Below are 14265 nucleotides of genomic sequence, written 5' to 3' on the forward strand. Positions count from 1 at the left end.
AAAAGGTTCCCCCCCCCCCCTTTTTGTTATCACTACTGTTCCCGCACAAACACTGCAACAATTTGGTCACCAGGCAACATGTAATTAGAGCTCAGTCTCCCAGATAAGAACCATTCAACACCTGAAATGCGAGATGAATCCCTGCCAGAAGCAATCATAACGCTACAGCTACTGCGTTTAGGTAAAGGGCAGCCAAGTTTCTCAACTGCTGCCTTTATCTGGAATTTCTTAGCATGAGCCCTAACTTTGATTACCACCTTTTAGATCAATTGATTTTGTGTTCCTGCAAATTTACTGTTGCATTTGTTTTTCATCCTACCTTTTGCTCCTCTTTCTCTCTGGCGATGTGGCACCTTTCAATCTTCCAGTGACGAAGGAAGTCACGGAGGTAGCCAAAGATGGTCAGGATGCCGTAGCCCATGTATGTGAGCACTGCCACCATCATGGGGGTCTCTTCAAAGTACTCGATGAAGGGCCGGCTGTACAGCCTGCTGTTGTATGACGCTGCATAGACCTATGTAAATCAGAAAATGTACAGAAGCAAGTGGTTTAATTATTTTAATGAAAGACATGAAATAATATCTGCCATGCAAACTAGGAATCACAAAATAACTTAAAACAATCCAAACAATACAATCACAACAATTTTACAACACTAAATGAACTTCAAGACTCATGAAACATTATCATCTGCATTGCTGAACAGAGAAAAGTGGTAAAGAAGTACAAAAAAAATGCTGAAATTTTGGTTAAATTATTCCCTTTTTAAATAAAATATATACAAGTTTGGCATAATGATGATTGTGTTGCAAGTGGCAGCAATGTGACTTATCAATATGTAGTACTAGCATGTTTCACATCACGCTGTGTTACTATTTGTGTGTAATTGGAGCCAATGCAAAAAACAAACAAACAATAAAGTAGTTTATTGTCAGTAAATGTTACAGGACGTTTCTTAAGTCCAAGCTATAGAACAAGGCTCACACTGCAGCCCACAGTGCATCCATGGCTTCCATGGTTTACATTTGGTCATACAAGTTATGCAATGAAACGTGACAACTGATTCAAAACTTTGCTGAATAAAAATAACCAATTTAATCTGTTATAATAATCTTGTGGCAAAAGGCATCTTTCAATGTGTATGGGTGCTTAAGAAGCTGTGAAGAATTGTGTTTATACTTGAATCTGTCACATTCAAACAGCACATTTAAAAAATAACAACTTTAAATGTAAGTGGGAGCATGTGCTCAGAGTAGAGTCAAGCAGGAAAAAGAGCTTAAAACGCTTCAGTTTTCAAGAGGAGTTCATACAAGCAAAGCGCAGGTACCGTATACACTACACTTTGTAATTATAGTACAAAGAAAGGTCGCTTCACTTTTAACACTCCATAATATTGAATGCAGCCTTTTCTGTCACTCACGTAGCAGGTTGCTCTCATTGCATGTTTATAATGTGTTGAGATATCATCTCTTTTTGTTCACTGTGATGTGCTGTGATCTGAGCTTGAAGCCTCCGCCCTGTGTTTCAAAGTCGTAAAATCAAAAAAAACTCTGAGCAGCTCTGACAGCAGTGAGTCCCTATTTCAGTTTGATTGGTTATTTCTGCAATAAGCCCTGCTTCTCTAAGCTACCATGGTGGAAGAGCTTCTCACGGATAAGATATCAGTCTGCATTAATATGGAGAATTACCACTGAATTATTTCAGAGTTAGGTTTGCCTGTCATATTGGCTCATCTTTCCCTGCCATGTCACTGTAATTTTACCTTTGAAAGTCTTTAACTCAGCTCTGCACAGTGTTGTTCATTGTGAATGGTGTTTGTATAGATGCTGGTAAACAGACTTATATTTTTGACAGTTAGTATACGAGACCAGCGTTGCTAGCTTGCAGGGTGTCTACCTGATGATACTCTGAAAGCCAAAGTGCCAGTAAAAAACAAAGTGAAAAGAAATGAGGAAATCAAACTGCAACAATATGTTTGACAAATCTGCTGATCTAGCTGAAATTAACCTGGGAGTGCTCTGATAATTGAAACATATTTTGAGTAGAGATGTACCGATTTATCCACCTTCTTGACTGAAATTAGCTCGCTAGTATCTTAATAATGGCAGTGGCTGATATTTTGTGCTGTGTAACATCAAAGAGCTGAAAATTAAAACAAACAAAAAAAAATACACAAACTTGATTTGCTGCTCTTCAAATATAGTCGTCTTTGTCATATCTGGTGCTAAACTACATTTTATTCAATTTCTTCACCATTTTCCAATTTATATGAAACCTTTGAGTGAAAAATATCCTTTGATTACTTAAAAATAAAAAAAGTCAGTAGCTGAAGCCATACTACGCAGGATTATGTTACAGTGATACCCAACCGCTGCTACCTGTATTTATGCAAACCTAGCCTAAAAAGAGATTCACAACATTTCCTAACTAAGACTTTAAAAGGAATAAACTTCCATGTCATTGTGCATACAATATACTTCGCCTCTTCCTTTGTCTTATTTACGAAAAAGTGGTTTAACTTTTGTTTTTATTGGCTGACATTTAGATGGTTCACTTAGAGGTACTTATTTAAAGCCAGACTGTATGAAAAAGGAAGATAAGACCAAACTATTACGTTCTGGTTCAGCTCTGTACTCAGGGAAGTAAACAGGGAGAGCGATGATTTGACTGCCAAATAAGGGAGGAGAAGGTTGTGTTGATAAACTTGAACAGATAGAATTCACTTTCTAATGTTTTTTCTTCTACATCTTGATAAGTAATTGGATAGACAATGAAACCTAATGGGCACTGTGCAGTTCACTTCACTATCGCGCTCATGGCTATTAGGGCATTGCATGTGACCGGTCATGCCTTTCCCTCAAATTCCTTACAGAATAGCAATGCTGACATCTGCATGAACCCTAATCAGCTGAGGTTTAGTCAGCAGGCACTCAGTTTCTTAGCCTGAAAAGCAAGTGTGGCAGAAACCCTCTGTGCAATTTGTACCAAATTCTTTAGTGACTAGAATAATCAGATAATAAACAGCAACGTGCTTCACGTTATTTTACTTAAGAACCACACGCTGGAGAAAACTGGGATTACTTTCCTCTCAAGAAATATTAATCTGACTCAAACAACAGGGGAAAAAATTCTCTGTATTTTCAATGCCAGTGTGTGTAGCAGCACCTAATCAGTCAGAGGAGGCCCATTAATTGGGCCAGCTACAGAAGATGCACCCAAGGGTGGAAATTTCATTAGCCTATTTGGGAAGAGCTGTTTTGCAGCATGCACTCAAGTCTCAGCGGACAGCTTGAAGTGAACAGGCGCACTGGTTCAGTGTCTCCCTAATCACTAACTCATCACAGTTTCAGTGTGGATTGCAAATGAAAGCCAACCGCCTCATGAAAGAGAAATGTTTCCAGACTTTTACTGCCAAACAAGTGAGAGAAAAGTACAGCCAAGATGAACAGAGCCAAAGAACGAGATTTAAAACTAAAACAGAAAGAAAAAGCTGACATATTGCACGAAATAAACACAACAATCTCCCTAAAGAACAATCAACTGAGTGGATGAGTTTTAGATTTGTTTCAAAATTGTCTGGAGTTATTCCATTCCCAGTTTGAGCCTCTGATCAAAGTCACAAACCTGGACTCCTCTTAAAATGGGTTGGAGAGCATCAAGGAGCCATTCAAAGTTTAGACTTTGATTTAAAAAATAAAAATATTATAATGGGGAATTAAAACGCTGCTGTAAGTCATTGAGAAAAAACGAGGTATCTAACCTGACAAATAAGCTGAAACTTTTTAAAGTGGACTTTTAAAAAAAATGGAGCTCGGCGTTTACTTTGTACAGGAGCCGGGAAACATCAGAACTCGATGACAGCATGCTGTGAGACTGCTGTCAGCAGCAGGACTCGGTCAGCTGTCCTACCCGAACACCACAGGACTTTATCATAATAACGGGAATTTAACAGCATCCTTCGGTGTCACGAGTCCACAGAGTGGATGCTTTCCCCGGCTTCACCAACCCATCCGACCCGTCCCATCCCGGGCCTCACCTCCTCCTCGGCGGTGTGGCAGCGGTTCTTGGGCGGCCGCTCATGGCAGGGGCGGGGGTAGAGGCTCTTTGCCAAACCGTTTCTCTCCGGCTTCAGCCCGTTCTTCACCCGCCGACACACTTCGTCGTCGGCTGCTTTGGTCTCGGGGCTTTCGGTCATTGCTGGGCAGGAATGGTGGAGCTGCCACAGTAACTTGCATGTAGGAACACGGAGCCTGCCCGCGGTGCAAAGCGGTGACAGTATCCGAGCAGTGAACGTTTACAAGCACACGCACTACAAACTCCCTGACACGCTCACATCCACGAACAGCAATCACACGCACAGCCCACTCCCTGTGTAACCTGAAAATCTAGATACTCAATACCGGAAAACAACGCCCCGTAAACCAATGTAAACCGAAGCCTGTCCTGGTGGGGGCGGGGCCATAATGTCTACAGAGAGGCGTGGCTTAAATTATGTACATTTGATTACAACTCATTACAGATGTTTTTGATGTCATTTAAAATAAATAAATAAATAAATAAAATATTACAAATTAGTCATAAGTACATGAGGTTCAGGAGGATTAACAGAAATTATATACAATTAAAAACTAAACTTAAAGTGTTAATATTTATAATATTTCACAATAAATTTGAAATGATTAGCATGAGGGGGTAAAATCGCCATAGTTTCATCACGTTTCGTCAGTACTTCCAAACAGTACTTCCAAACAGGGAAAGAAAAACTGAAAACTTCAAAGCAGCTTTAAAACACTAACAGCAGTTAAGAAGCTAATCAAGGGTGATTTTAACCCCCTAACCCTACCCTTAAAACTATTCTCAAAATTCTAATATAAAGTCCACACATGTGAAGGCACCTTATTTTCTGGAAATAGTACTGCACTTTGAATATAAACATTATGTAGATAATAGGTATTGATTTGCAAATAACTGTAAATGAATAACTTGAGGTTATGATATAATGATATACTACTATTCTATAGTGTTATCTTATCGTATGTGTTATCTTTAAAGATATAGATATATACTTTCCAGGTCAACTTGACAGAAAAGCAAGGTGAAATGTAAATGTTAACTCAAAGGTCAAATGTGAGATGATATTTAAAGGCCGTAGAATTGTGAGCATAGTCTCGAAGATAAAAAAGACATTTTATGAAAGCTTCACTAGAATCCCCACAAATTATTCCCTGTATACCTATATGCAAGAAACATAGTTTTAAATAGTTGTATATATATATATATATATATATATATATATATATATATATATATATGTTTAATATCAATTTGACATTGAAATCAATCTATTGACTTTGAAGGAGAGGTCAGAGGTCAAATGTGACCTAATATTTTAAACCTTTATACGGTGCACTTGTAAAAATCACAGTTTATAGTTATAAGACATTTTTTTGGGATCAATTTTCTTCCAATAAATCATAGATTTGACCTTAAAGACCCTGGTGGATGTAAGCCAGATTTCAGTGGTTTGTTAACATGACTCTACTTTACACTCCTACCAAGTTTTATCAGAATTCATTCAAAACCTCTCCCGCTGTTGTATTTACATACAGAATGACATGCCTGCACCCATGCACGTACGCAAATGCTATCAGAAAAATACATCCCCCCCTTAGTGGAGGTACTTATTATGGCGTCACAAGTGCAAGATGGTTTGATATCAAATGGCACCACATTCTTTAAACAATAAAAAACTCTGTGTTTGACGGAAAAAAGAACAAAACACTAGACTTTAATTTGAATCTTGGCCGTGTTTATCCTTCCTTCACGTGTCACATCTGTCTGTAGTCCATCACACACAGTGACAAACAGAAAAAGCTGAAAACACTTCCCAGTCGTCTGAGTTCAGGTTGAACAGCATATCTTCAGGCACGTATTCTGTTTGTTGGCACAGGAGCAAAAATTCCCATTAAGTAAGCTGCTTATTATTCCACTGCAGCCCCAGATTTAATAAACACAATTACAAATCGCAAAGAAATCTTTAATGAGCTTGATAAATGATATGGAGCAATCTTCTTATGTGTCGTATCAGATTTTTAACTAATTATGGAACTGTGGCTTGTCATATGTGTGCAAATAGAAACACGAACATGCTCACAAGTCTTAAAAAAATCATCCACTTAATATGAGATAAAAGGTGGTGCAAGTTCTCTCAGATTTCTTTGTGGATTCATGTCTTTGCACTGCCCTGTTAAAGGCTTTCAGAACACATTCTACAAGATCACGAGTTAAGCATCAAACCAGCTTTCTGACTCACTGTCCTTGTGACTGCGATCATTTCTGCTGAAAATACAGTCTAGCTACCCCCTCTTGTGGCGCAAGGTTGGAATGGCAACAAGTGAAAATTGCTGTGTAAAAATAAAGACTGAAGACCTGAGACTGATGGCCTCAGGAACACATAGTAAAGGGTCAGGAAAACAAATGTCAATGAAAATGTTGATAGAGTTTGGGTGCTGCTAATTGAAGAGCCAGACAATATAATGATATTAATGATATTATTAATAATAATAATAATAATAATTTGATATCTTTCATTTACTTTGAAATGTGCCCAGTCTCTAATTATAAGTGTTCGGACCGTGCATTGCACCTGAGTGATGGTTACAAGGAAACAACACATGGCTTTAATTAAATGCTGATTATTGCCACTAATGACCTAATGTTCTCTGTCAGTCATTTGTCTCTCCCCAATGATTTCATTTGGACAAACATGGTGCCAAGGCCCTGACATGGTATACCATTTAGACTATCACTCTGCATTGCACTATTGATGTCAGTAACTGCATGTACCTGCAAAAAATAATCAAAATAAGTTCCAAATACGTGATTACAATGATTCCTCTATGGTAGTGGAGCATTTGTGATTCCTCTGGTTCGGCTGCCACACACCAGCAACTGCAGTGAGCCTGTGATGACTATGTATTACAACAGAAACTGTGATTTCCTCACTATTTTCTTCTCCGAAATGAGCTCCCGTGCCAGTGGGAAATAAGCAGCATGCATTACACTGAACGTTTGACCTAATCTGTGTCATTTCAACTTGATGGCCATTTTGCTATTCTCCCTGTCTGATAGGTTACGATGACGCATCCTATCACATTCTTTTACTGCTTCCTTGTCATGAGTGAAGGGCTTGCATCAAGCAACACACCCCGCAGGAGCGTTCCCTTCCAAGGTAAGACATCTTATTTACATGATAGTTTGAAAGAGAGCCTAACAGCAGTACACAGTGACTAATGAAGAGCAAATTATTTTATATACTATGCAGTGTGATGTGATATATATATATATATATATATATATATATATATATATATATATATATATATATATATATATATAACACTAAAGGAGCTCTGCTGGAGAGATGGAAAATATTAACAGAAGATGTTGGTGTTTTAAAGTTGGTGTCAGAGATCACTGCCTAACATTTCAGTCCAGGTCTAGATTTGGTGATCGGATAAGTAGGTATGAAAAATGTGTTATTCCCATTCCTGATTTCCTTTTATTGTATGTTTGTCACACAGATTTAAATACATTTAAAAATTAATTTAAAAATGTAAATATTAGACAAATATAACATAACATAGCATATATTAGACAAATATATTCTACTCCAGATGTTATTGGAGACACACCTTTTAAAAGTTCAACTTTTGTCTGGTCAGTCCACAGAGTATTTTTCCAAGTCTTGGGGATCATCAAGATGTTTTCTTGCAAAACTGAGATGAGCCTTTACCCGTATGTTCCTTTTGCTTAGCAGTGGTTTTTGTCTTGACTGACTTTAACTGAGGCAAGTGGGACCTGCAGTTCCTTGGATGTTGTTATAAACACCTTCATTAAAAAACTTGCTTGTGTTATCTTTGTCTAATATTTACATTTGTTTGATGATCTAAAACATTTAAGTGTGACAAACATACAAAATAACAGGAAATCAGGAAGGGGGCGAACACTTTTTCTGCAGCACTTTATAATCTGAAGCGCTGTCTCTATAGACTGGCTGTCATCTTGCTAGACACCAGTTCTATCACGATTGTAATATTTCATCACATGATGAAAGGTTATCACAGAATAATCCTCTATTGTTATGCAGTGACCTTTTATTTTTGGTAACAGTGCACCCACATCATGCCAGAGCATATCAGAGCCACTGGATCCCCTCACTTTAGGTGTCAAGGGTTCTTGTTTCTCCTTCAAATCCATTGCATACACCATCATGCTTTAACAGTCATGCTAATTGGTTTCTGGAGCAATGTCACTATTATTATTATTATTATTATTATTATAATAACCATTATTATGCAGCTAAAATTCAGCTTTTTGACCTAACCTAGGCAAATATTTGTAGGGTCACCTTCGACAAAGCATTGATATACATATATATTACAATATATATGATTAAGAATATTCTAAATCAAAGCACACAGTTATAATAAAACAGGCATTTATGCATTTTTGTTGAAAACTTGATAGACTACGCAACATAACACATCGAAGCGGACATTATTAAAATGCATGGGTTTGAATGATAACCTCAAGCTCCTTGTCCACCTGTCTGCCCTAGACATAAACTTGAAACAGTTCAAAGAGTCTGGCTTTGACAGTTTGAGCTCTTTGATGGTAAGAGAAGACATTGGTCAGCTTGTCCTTGGTGCCAGAGGGAAAGTGCTCACCCTTAGCTTGGATGACATCACCAAACAGACCAGCGAGGTATGACCTTTGTTTGTCTGAGTAGACCGCTGTGCTCTACTTCAGAATGGCGACCCCTTTTTAATGTGAAAGAATTAATCTGCAGGTTTCAAAATACTCAAATAGAGAACCATAAGAAGCTTGTCAAACATAAAAGAGTCTTGGTCATTACCAGTAGTTTTTTCTTCCAGAATAAATGGGCTGTGAGCTCTGCAGATAAAGACCTCTGTCAGATGAAGGGCAAGAGTGCTGAGGTATAGTAAAAAGTTAGCAAATATTATCAGCTCTACGTGGAGGTTTTCACTCCCAAACACAACTTACAGTTTGGGACTTTATTCTTTTATTTTTGTATGGTCTTCCAACAGGAATGTGATAACTTTATCAGGACCCTGCACACAATGGGGGACAGTAAAATGCTTGTGTGTGGGACAAACGCTTTCAACCCTGTGTGTGACTATATGGTAAGTATCTTTGTAAAAGCAAACTTAGAATACACAGGACCAAACGTAAAGACATGGATATGCCACTAAATCAGGAAAATAAAATATCCGAAATGGGAAAAGAGATGATGAATATATTTCCAAAGACAAGCATCGGCTTGTGTTTCAATTTGCAGCTGGAGCAACAGAGCAAAAATATATAAAATTAACAATTTAGTGGAAATAATGCATAATATTCAAACAGACACCGTTTTATATAGTGTGGGATTTATTTTATTACTTTACATCTTCAACAGTAAAATATTAAACTTCAGGGACTGACCTGTCATCTATGGTTGCTAAATAGCTTTATAGATAATCTTAGCCTAACTGTTTGTACCATCATTGTAAACAGTCATATTGTTTGCAGCATTATATTTATTGATTTATTTATTAAGGAAATATAAAATGAAGTGCTAGTTGGTGATCTTTAGATGAAATCGGAGGCTATTAAAAAAGGTTTGGCAGAACAAGGTTATTTAACCTTATTACAGTTCATAATTAGGTATTTTAGTAATAGAGAGTCAGAGATATTGTTTCGATTTTTTTATTTACCCTTTGGCATGAAAATGAATAAGGCATGCTAGTTCACTTGGCATGAAATTAATTACTTTTGTTACTTACAATCACACACAGAGAAAGTGCAGGACACATGAGGAAACCAGCAGGACAAATACTATACACACGGGAGACTAGAACAAATGTGTGCACCTGAACAACAACACAAAAACTCAGCTTGAAAAAATAAAAATGAAAACAAGAAACAAAAGTCAAAAATATGACAAGAAAATGCAATACTACACCAAACTCTGCCATTACTGTAACAGCTTATAGTACTTTGTAAAGTTTAGCATGTAGTGAAAACACTGTCCACACTGATTAATAACGTGAGACCCTTAAACATGATTTAATCTTTTAACAGACTTTAACAAACGGAACTCTCTCCTTGGAAAGAAAAACACAAACAGGTCGGGGGAAAATTCCTTTTGACCCCTACCAACGCTTTGCGACCTTTATGGATGGTGAGTAGCTGTATGTATTCTTCTTCCTTTGATGAATAATAGTCTGGCATAAGATGAGATTCCAGAAAGCTAAAGCTTTTTCCTCTCCACTCAAAAGGTGATACTTTGTACTCTGCTGCTTCGACAAACTTTCTGGGTACAGAATCGGTGTTCCAGAGATTCGGACTAAACCCTGTCAAGACTGAATTAAAACGCTCCTGGTTAAATGGTAATTTCATCTTTCTGGACATGTAACCCAATTATGTACCTCATTATAAGGTGTCAGATACCTGAGACAGACCTTAATAGCTCCACCTTGTAAAACTCTTAACTATTTGATCTCATATTGTAAATGGTTTGACCCAGATCCCACCATGATTTCCATAAGCCTCATTGAAGCAAGCAAAAATAGCAGCAAGGGTGAAGATGGCAACGTGTTTCTGTTCTTCTATGAAAATGCTGTGGAGGAACTTCACGGCAGCATCCCAGTGTCCAGGATTGCTCGTGTGTGTAAGGTAGCTACTGTAAACTCATCTGATAAAGAAAATATCAAGGCCATGTTCGTGTGCAATAAATGTTTTTGTAACGTGGCACAAATGTTACAATTGTTTATGGGTTTGGTTTTAGAGCGACTTGGGGGGCAAAAGGACACTACAGCAAAAGTGGACTTCTTTCCTGAAAGCCAGACTGAACTGTCCATTTGGAGATGTTGGCTCACCATCTTTGGTCCAGGATGTTTTTCTCCTCTCAGACGAGAATGACTGGAGGAACAGCGTCTTCTACGCCACATTCATCTCCAACTCGTAAGCTGTGTTAATTTGTATTATAGCATCATTATTTTGCATGTACAGTACTGATAAAACCAAAGCAACAGTATACTGTAATGACTTCATGAGTTCAATGTTCCAGTGTAGTTTGATTAAATGATTTTTGCGACTGGGTGATGGATGTCCAGATAAATATATAAAAGGTGCCATTTTTAGGTCAAAGTGAATTAATTTAATCAAAATCTTGCACGACAGCTCAGGTCATCTCATCATAGCTTGCAGCAATTGTTCACTGCTAGAAATATGGTGGTGCACCATGTTTCTCTTAGAACTTTCTGTAGTTTGTCACAAAGCCACCTAGTAAATAATCTCAGGATTAAATCACAAGGCAGAGTAAAAGTGAACAAACACAAGAGACAATAAACAACAACAGATACCACAAGCTGGCTGATAATGATCTCAGAGGTCTAGTATCTCAAAACTAGCTATCAGAAAAGGAAACAAGTCCAGTGGGTGAAGATGTATCTCCATTCACAGCGGATCATAGAAAACCCCTACTTACTGATGAATCAGGGTTAGAGATTTAAGAAAAGGGTGCATGTAAAGAGATGAAGAAGAGAGAGAGTGACACCACAGTGGAACTACTGAAGAGGGATAATTGGCCCAACCACACCTAACAGCTTCAAAGAACATTTCTGTAGCACTAAATTAAGGCGGCCAAGCATTCCTGACATTACAAGAGTCTGTTTGGAACATTTTCCAAGTCTGCAGGGAAAATGTGGTTAATATGGGCTAAAACAGCTGCTGTCATTACATGACAAAATGAGACATACCAAAATAAATTTAATTCAGCTTTTTCAAGTGAAATATTAGAATTATTTTCTGAGATAAAACATTTTGTGTTAAGTTGCAAACAAATACCAAGTACAGGTATAAGCAGTGTATCAGCAGTCATATATATGCTGTAGGGATTTTTTTGTATCTGTTGCAGGGAGCCCTCCTGTGATTGCAGTCACTCTGCTGTCTGTGCATACAAGCTGTCAGACATCAGCCAGGTGTTTAGTGGGAGGTTTCTGACTGAGTTGGATACTGGGAACTGGGACATATACACAGGAGAGGAGCCATCCCCCTACCCTGGTTCAGTGAGTATTAAGCCAAACTTTATATATTAACTGACTTTTTCCTTTTAAATAAAAAACAACATAATCTGACTTGCTTTCTGTCATATACTCAGTGCATTGATGATGAAATGCGTGCCAGCGGCCTGACGAGCTCTTTGAACCTCTCAGACACAACGCTGTTGTTTGTAAAGAACCACCCTCTGATGGAGGGTGTGGTTTCACCAATGACTGGCAAGCCTCTGCTTTTCAAGCCAATGACGCATTTTTCGAACATTGTAGTGGACCAAGTCACGTCACTGGATGGACAACAGCACCTGATTATGTTCGTCGGCACAGGTGCACATTCATCCATGCCAGTAACAAAATCACACAAGACAGATGAATCACACTGACAGATGAAGCTCCATGATGGATTCATTTCTCTTTCCCACAGATACTGGTTGGCTGCAGAAGGCGGTGAAGTTTGAAGGTGAGGACGGGCGTATCATTGAGGAGCTGCAGCTGTTTACAGAGCCTCAGCCTGTGGATTTCCTGCAGCTTTCCTCCAAGACTGTAAGGTTCACTAATTTTGTCCAAATGCAAAATTAAGCTGGGAAATCTTTAACTTGAGTTTAATGGCTGTCTTACTCAGCTCTGAGCAGTAGTAATTTAAATATGCTTGTAAAGAGATGGCTGTAAACTCGTTTTGTTTGTTTGTTTTTTCCCTGTAGGGCCATCTGTACAGTGGCACCAGTAATGCAGTTGTTCAGATTAATCTTAGAGACTGTAGCCGCTACACATCATGTGATGACTGCCTTCTTGCCAGAGATCCATACTGTGGCTGGGACCAGATCAGAAGCCAGTGTGCATCGGTTTTTGGTGCATCAAACTCATCAATGTAAGCCAAATTACTGACCATGCTAAAGAGCGAGAGTGCTAAGCTTTGGACTAAATGAAGGTTTTTCCCTCCTTCTAGGATTCAGAGTCTCAGTAATGGAGACATCACGATGTGCCCACCCTCTGAGTGTAAGTGCAGCATTCATTCTCTTGCAGTGCAAGCAAGTGCAGGCTGACAAAAACAGATCACTAATTTTTACCATTTACAACAACATGGAGATATAAAGAGCTTTTGTTTTGTTTGATCTGTCCCTCAGCAAAAAAGAAACCTGTCACTGTCTACTTCAACGTCAACATATCTCAGCTCCTCCCATGTTCCCCTGACACCAACCTACCAATCATCTGGTACTTTTCTCACAACGTCCTTCATTTTGGTCCACAATTCACTGTATTGAGTCTGGGTCTCATCATCAGACCTTCCTATTCTGATGCTGGACTGTACAGATGTGAGACAGTAGAAGCAGTGAAGGGCAGAGTCCACAGAAAAACCATTGCTCAGTACCTTGTTAAGGTTCACGACACTGATGCCATTATGACGAACCTGAGGGCTGCTGTTTGCATAATGGCTGCTGTTGTTTCCTTGGTCTCATTTTCCAAAGCTGTGTTTATGGTGATTGGATACCTAAAGTCAAAAAAAGGAAACATTCGACGTGGCAACAAGAACTGCAACAACCATCAAATGAGGCCTTGTAATTATTAGGAACCAAGCACGTTAAAGATGCATGGAGGAAGGCCCGCTTCAAAGTGGGAAGGATGCTAGCACAAAAGGACACCGGCAATAGCATCAGTGTTTGTGAGATCTCAGACCGGTGCTCTTCTTCTACTCCTCTACCTTTGTTACATTTAATGCAAAAAAAGGAAATAAAAAACAGACCATATGAAAACAGTCATGGAATTCCAAACTCAGCATCATTACACCCACTGAAATTGTTACCTCTTCCAAAATACAGTGATTCAATAAAATGATTGGACATTATATTTTATTGTCATATTTGTGAGCCAAACAGTGCCAGTGTCGACCTATGGACTTTGGAGTTTGTGTATTTTATCTATTAGGCACAATGTTATGTAATTTATCTTGACTTTTATCTGTTTTTTTTTTATTTCACAGCTTTTGCTACATTTATACTAAACCAAAGTAATTAAATAATAGAAAAACAATTAAATTACAGAAAAACTCTTGTTTTTGCTTTTTTCCAGTAAGAAAAACAAGTCTGCATAATGACCTACGTGAAAATTTTCCTGCAATTTTGCTTATCACAGTTTAAGCCCAAAG

The 14265-nt window shown here is 38.3% G+C and overlaps 2 protein-coding genes across 3 annotated transcripts in view; one reads left to right on the forward strand and one right to left on the reverse strand.

Moving 5' to 3' along the window:
• LOC146551894 (serine palmitoyltransferase 2-like) overlaps positions 1–4429 on the reverse strand; it is a 24603-nt gene extending 20174 nt beyond the window's left edge. Inside the window, exons 1-2 of the mRNA XM_085256257.1 lie at positions 4037–4429; positions 320–514 (exon numbers count right to left, since the gene is read on the reverse strand). Coding sequence (XP_085112383.1) covers positions 320–514; positions 4037–4195 — 354 coding nt within the window. The 5' untranslated portion in view covers positions 4196–4429. The remainder of the gene's footprint in view (positions 1–319; positions 515–4036) is intronic.
• LOC146551896 (semaphorin-4E-like) lies at positions 1218–13965 on the forward strand. Of its 2 annotated transcripts, XM_085256255.1 has the most exons (15): positions 1218–1323; positions 7132–7231; positions 8621–8766; positions 8937–8999; positions 9111–9206; positions 10147–10246; positions 10344–10454; positions 10592–10740; positions 10853–11028; positions 11984–12134; positions 12227–12449; positions 12547–12665; positions 12824–12990; positions 13069–13118; positions 13247–13965. In XM_085256255.1, the coding sequence occupies exons 2-15, from the start codon at positions 7138–7140 to the stop codon at positions 13687–13689; spliced, it is 2088 nt and encodes a 695-aa protein (XP_085112381.1). In that variant the 5' UTR covers positions 1218–1323; positions 7132–7137; the 3' UTR covers positions 13690–13965. The 2 variants fall into 2 exon arrangements, with proteins under 2 accessions (XP_085112381.1, XP_085112382.1); XM_085256256.1 differs by lacking the exon at positions 8621–8766 and having other exon boundaries at positions 1229–1323.
• Positions 13966–14265: the final 300 nt, after the last annotated feature.

The sequence above is a fragment of the Mchenga conophoros genome, linkage group LG19 (assembly GCF_057382185.1).
Source record: "Mchenga conophoros isolate Kocher_MC1m ecotype Shallow Benthic linkage group LG19, M_conophoros_male_GT1.1, whole genome shotgun sequence".
NCBI lineage: Eukaryota > Metazoa > Chordata > Actinopteri > Cichliformes > Cichlidae > Mchenga > Mchenga conophoros.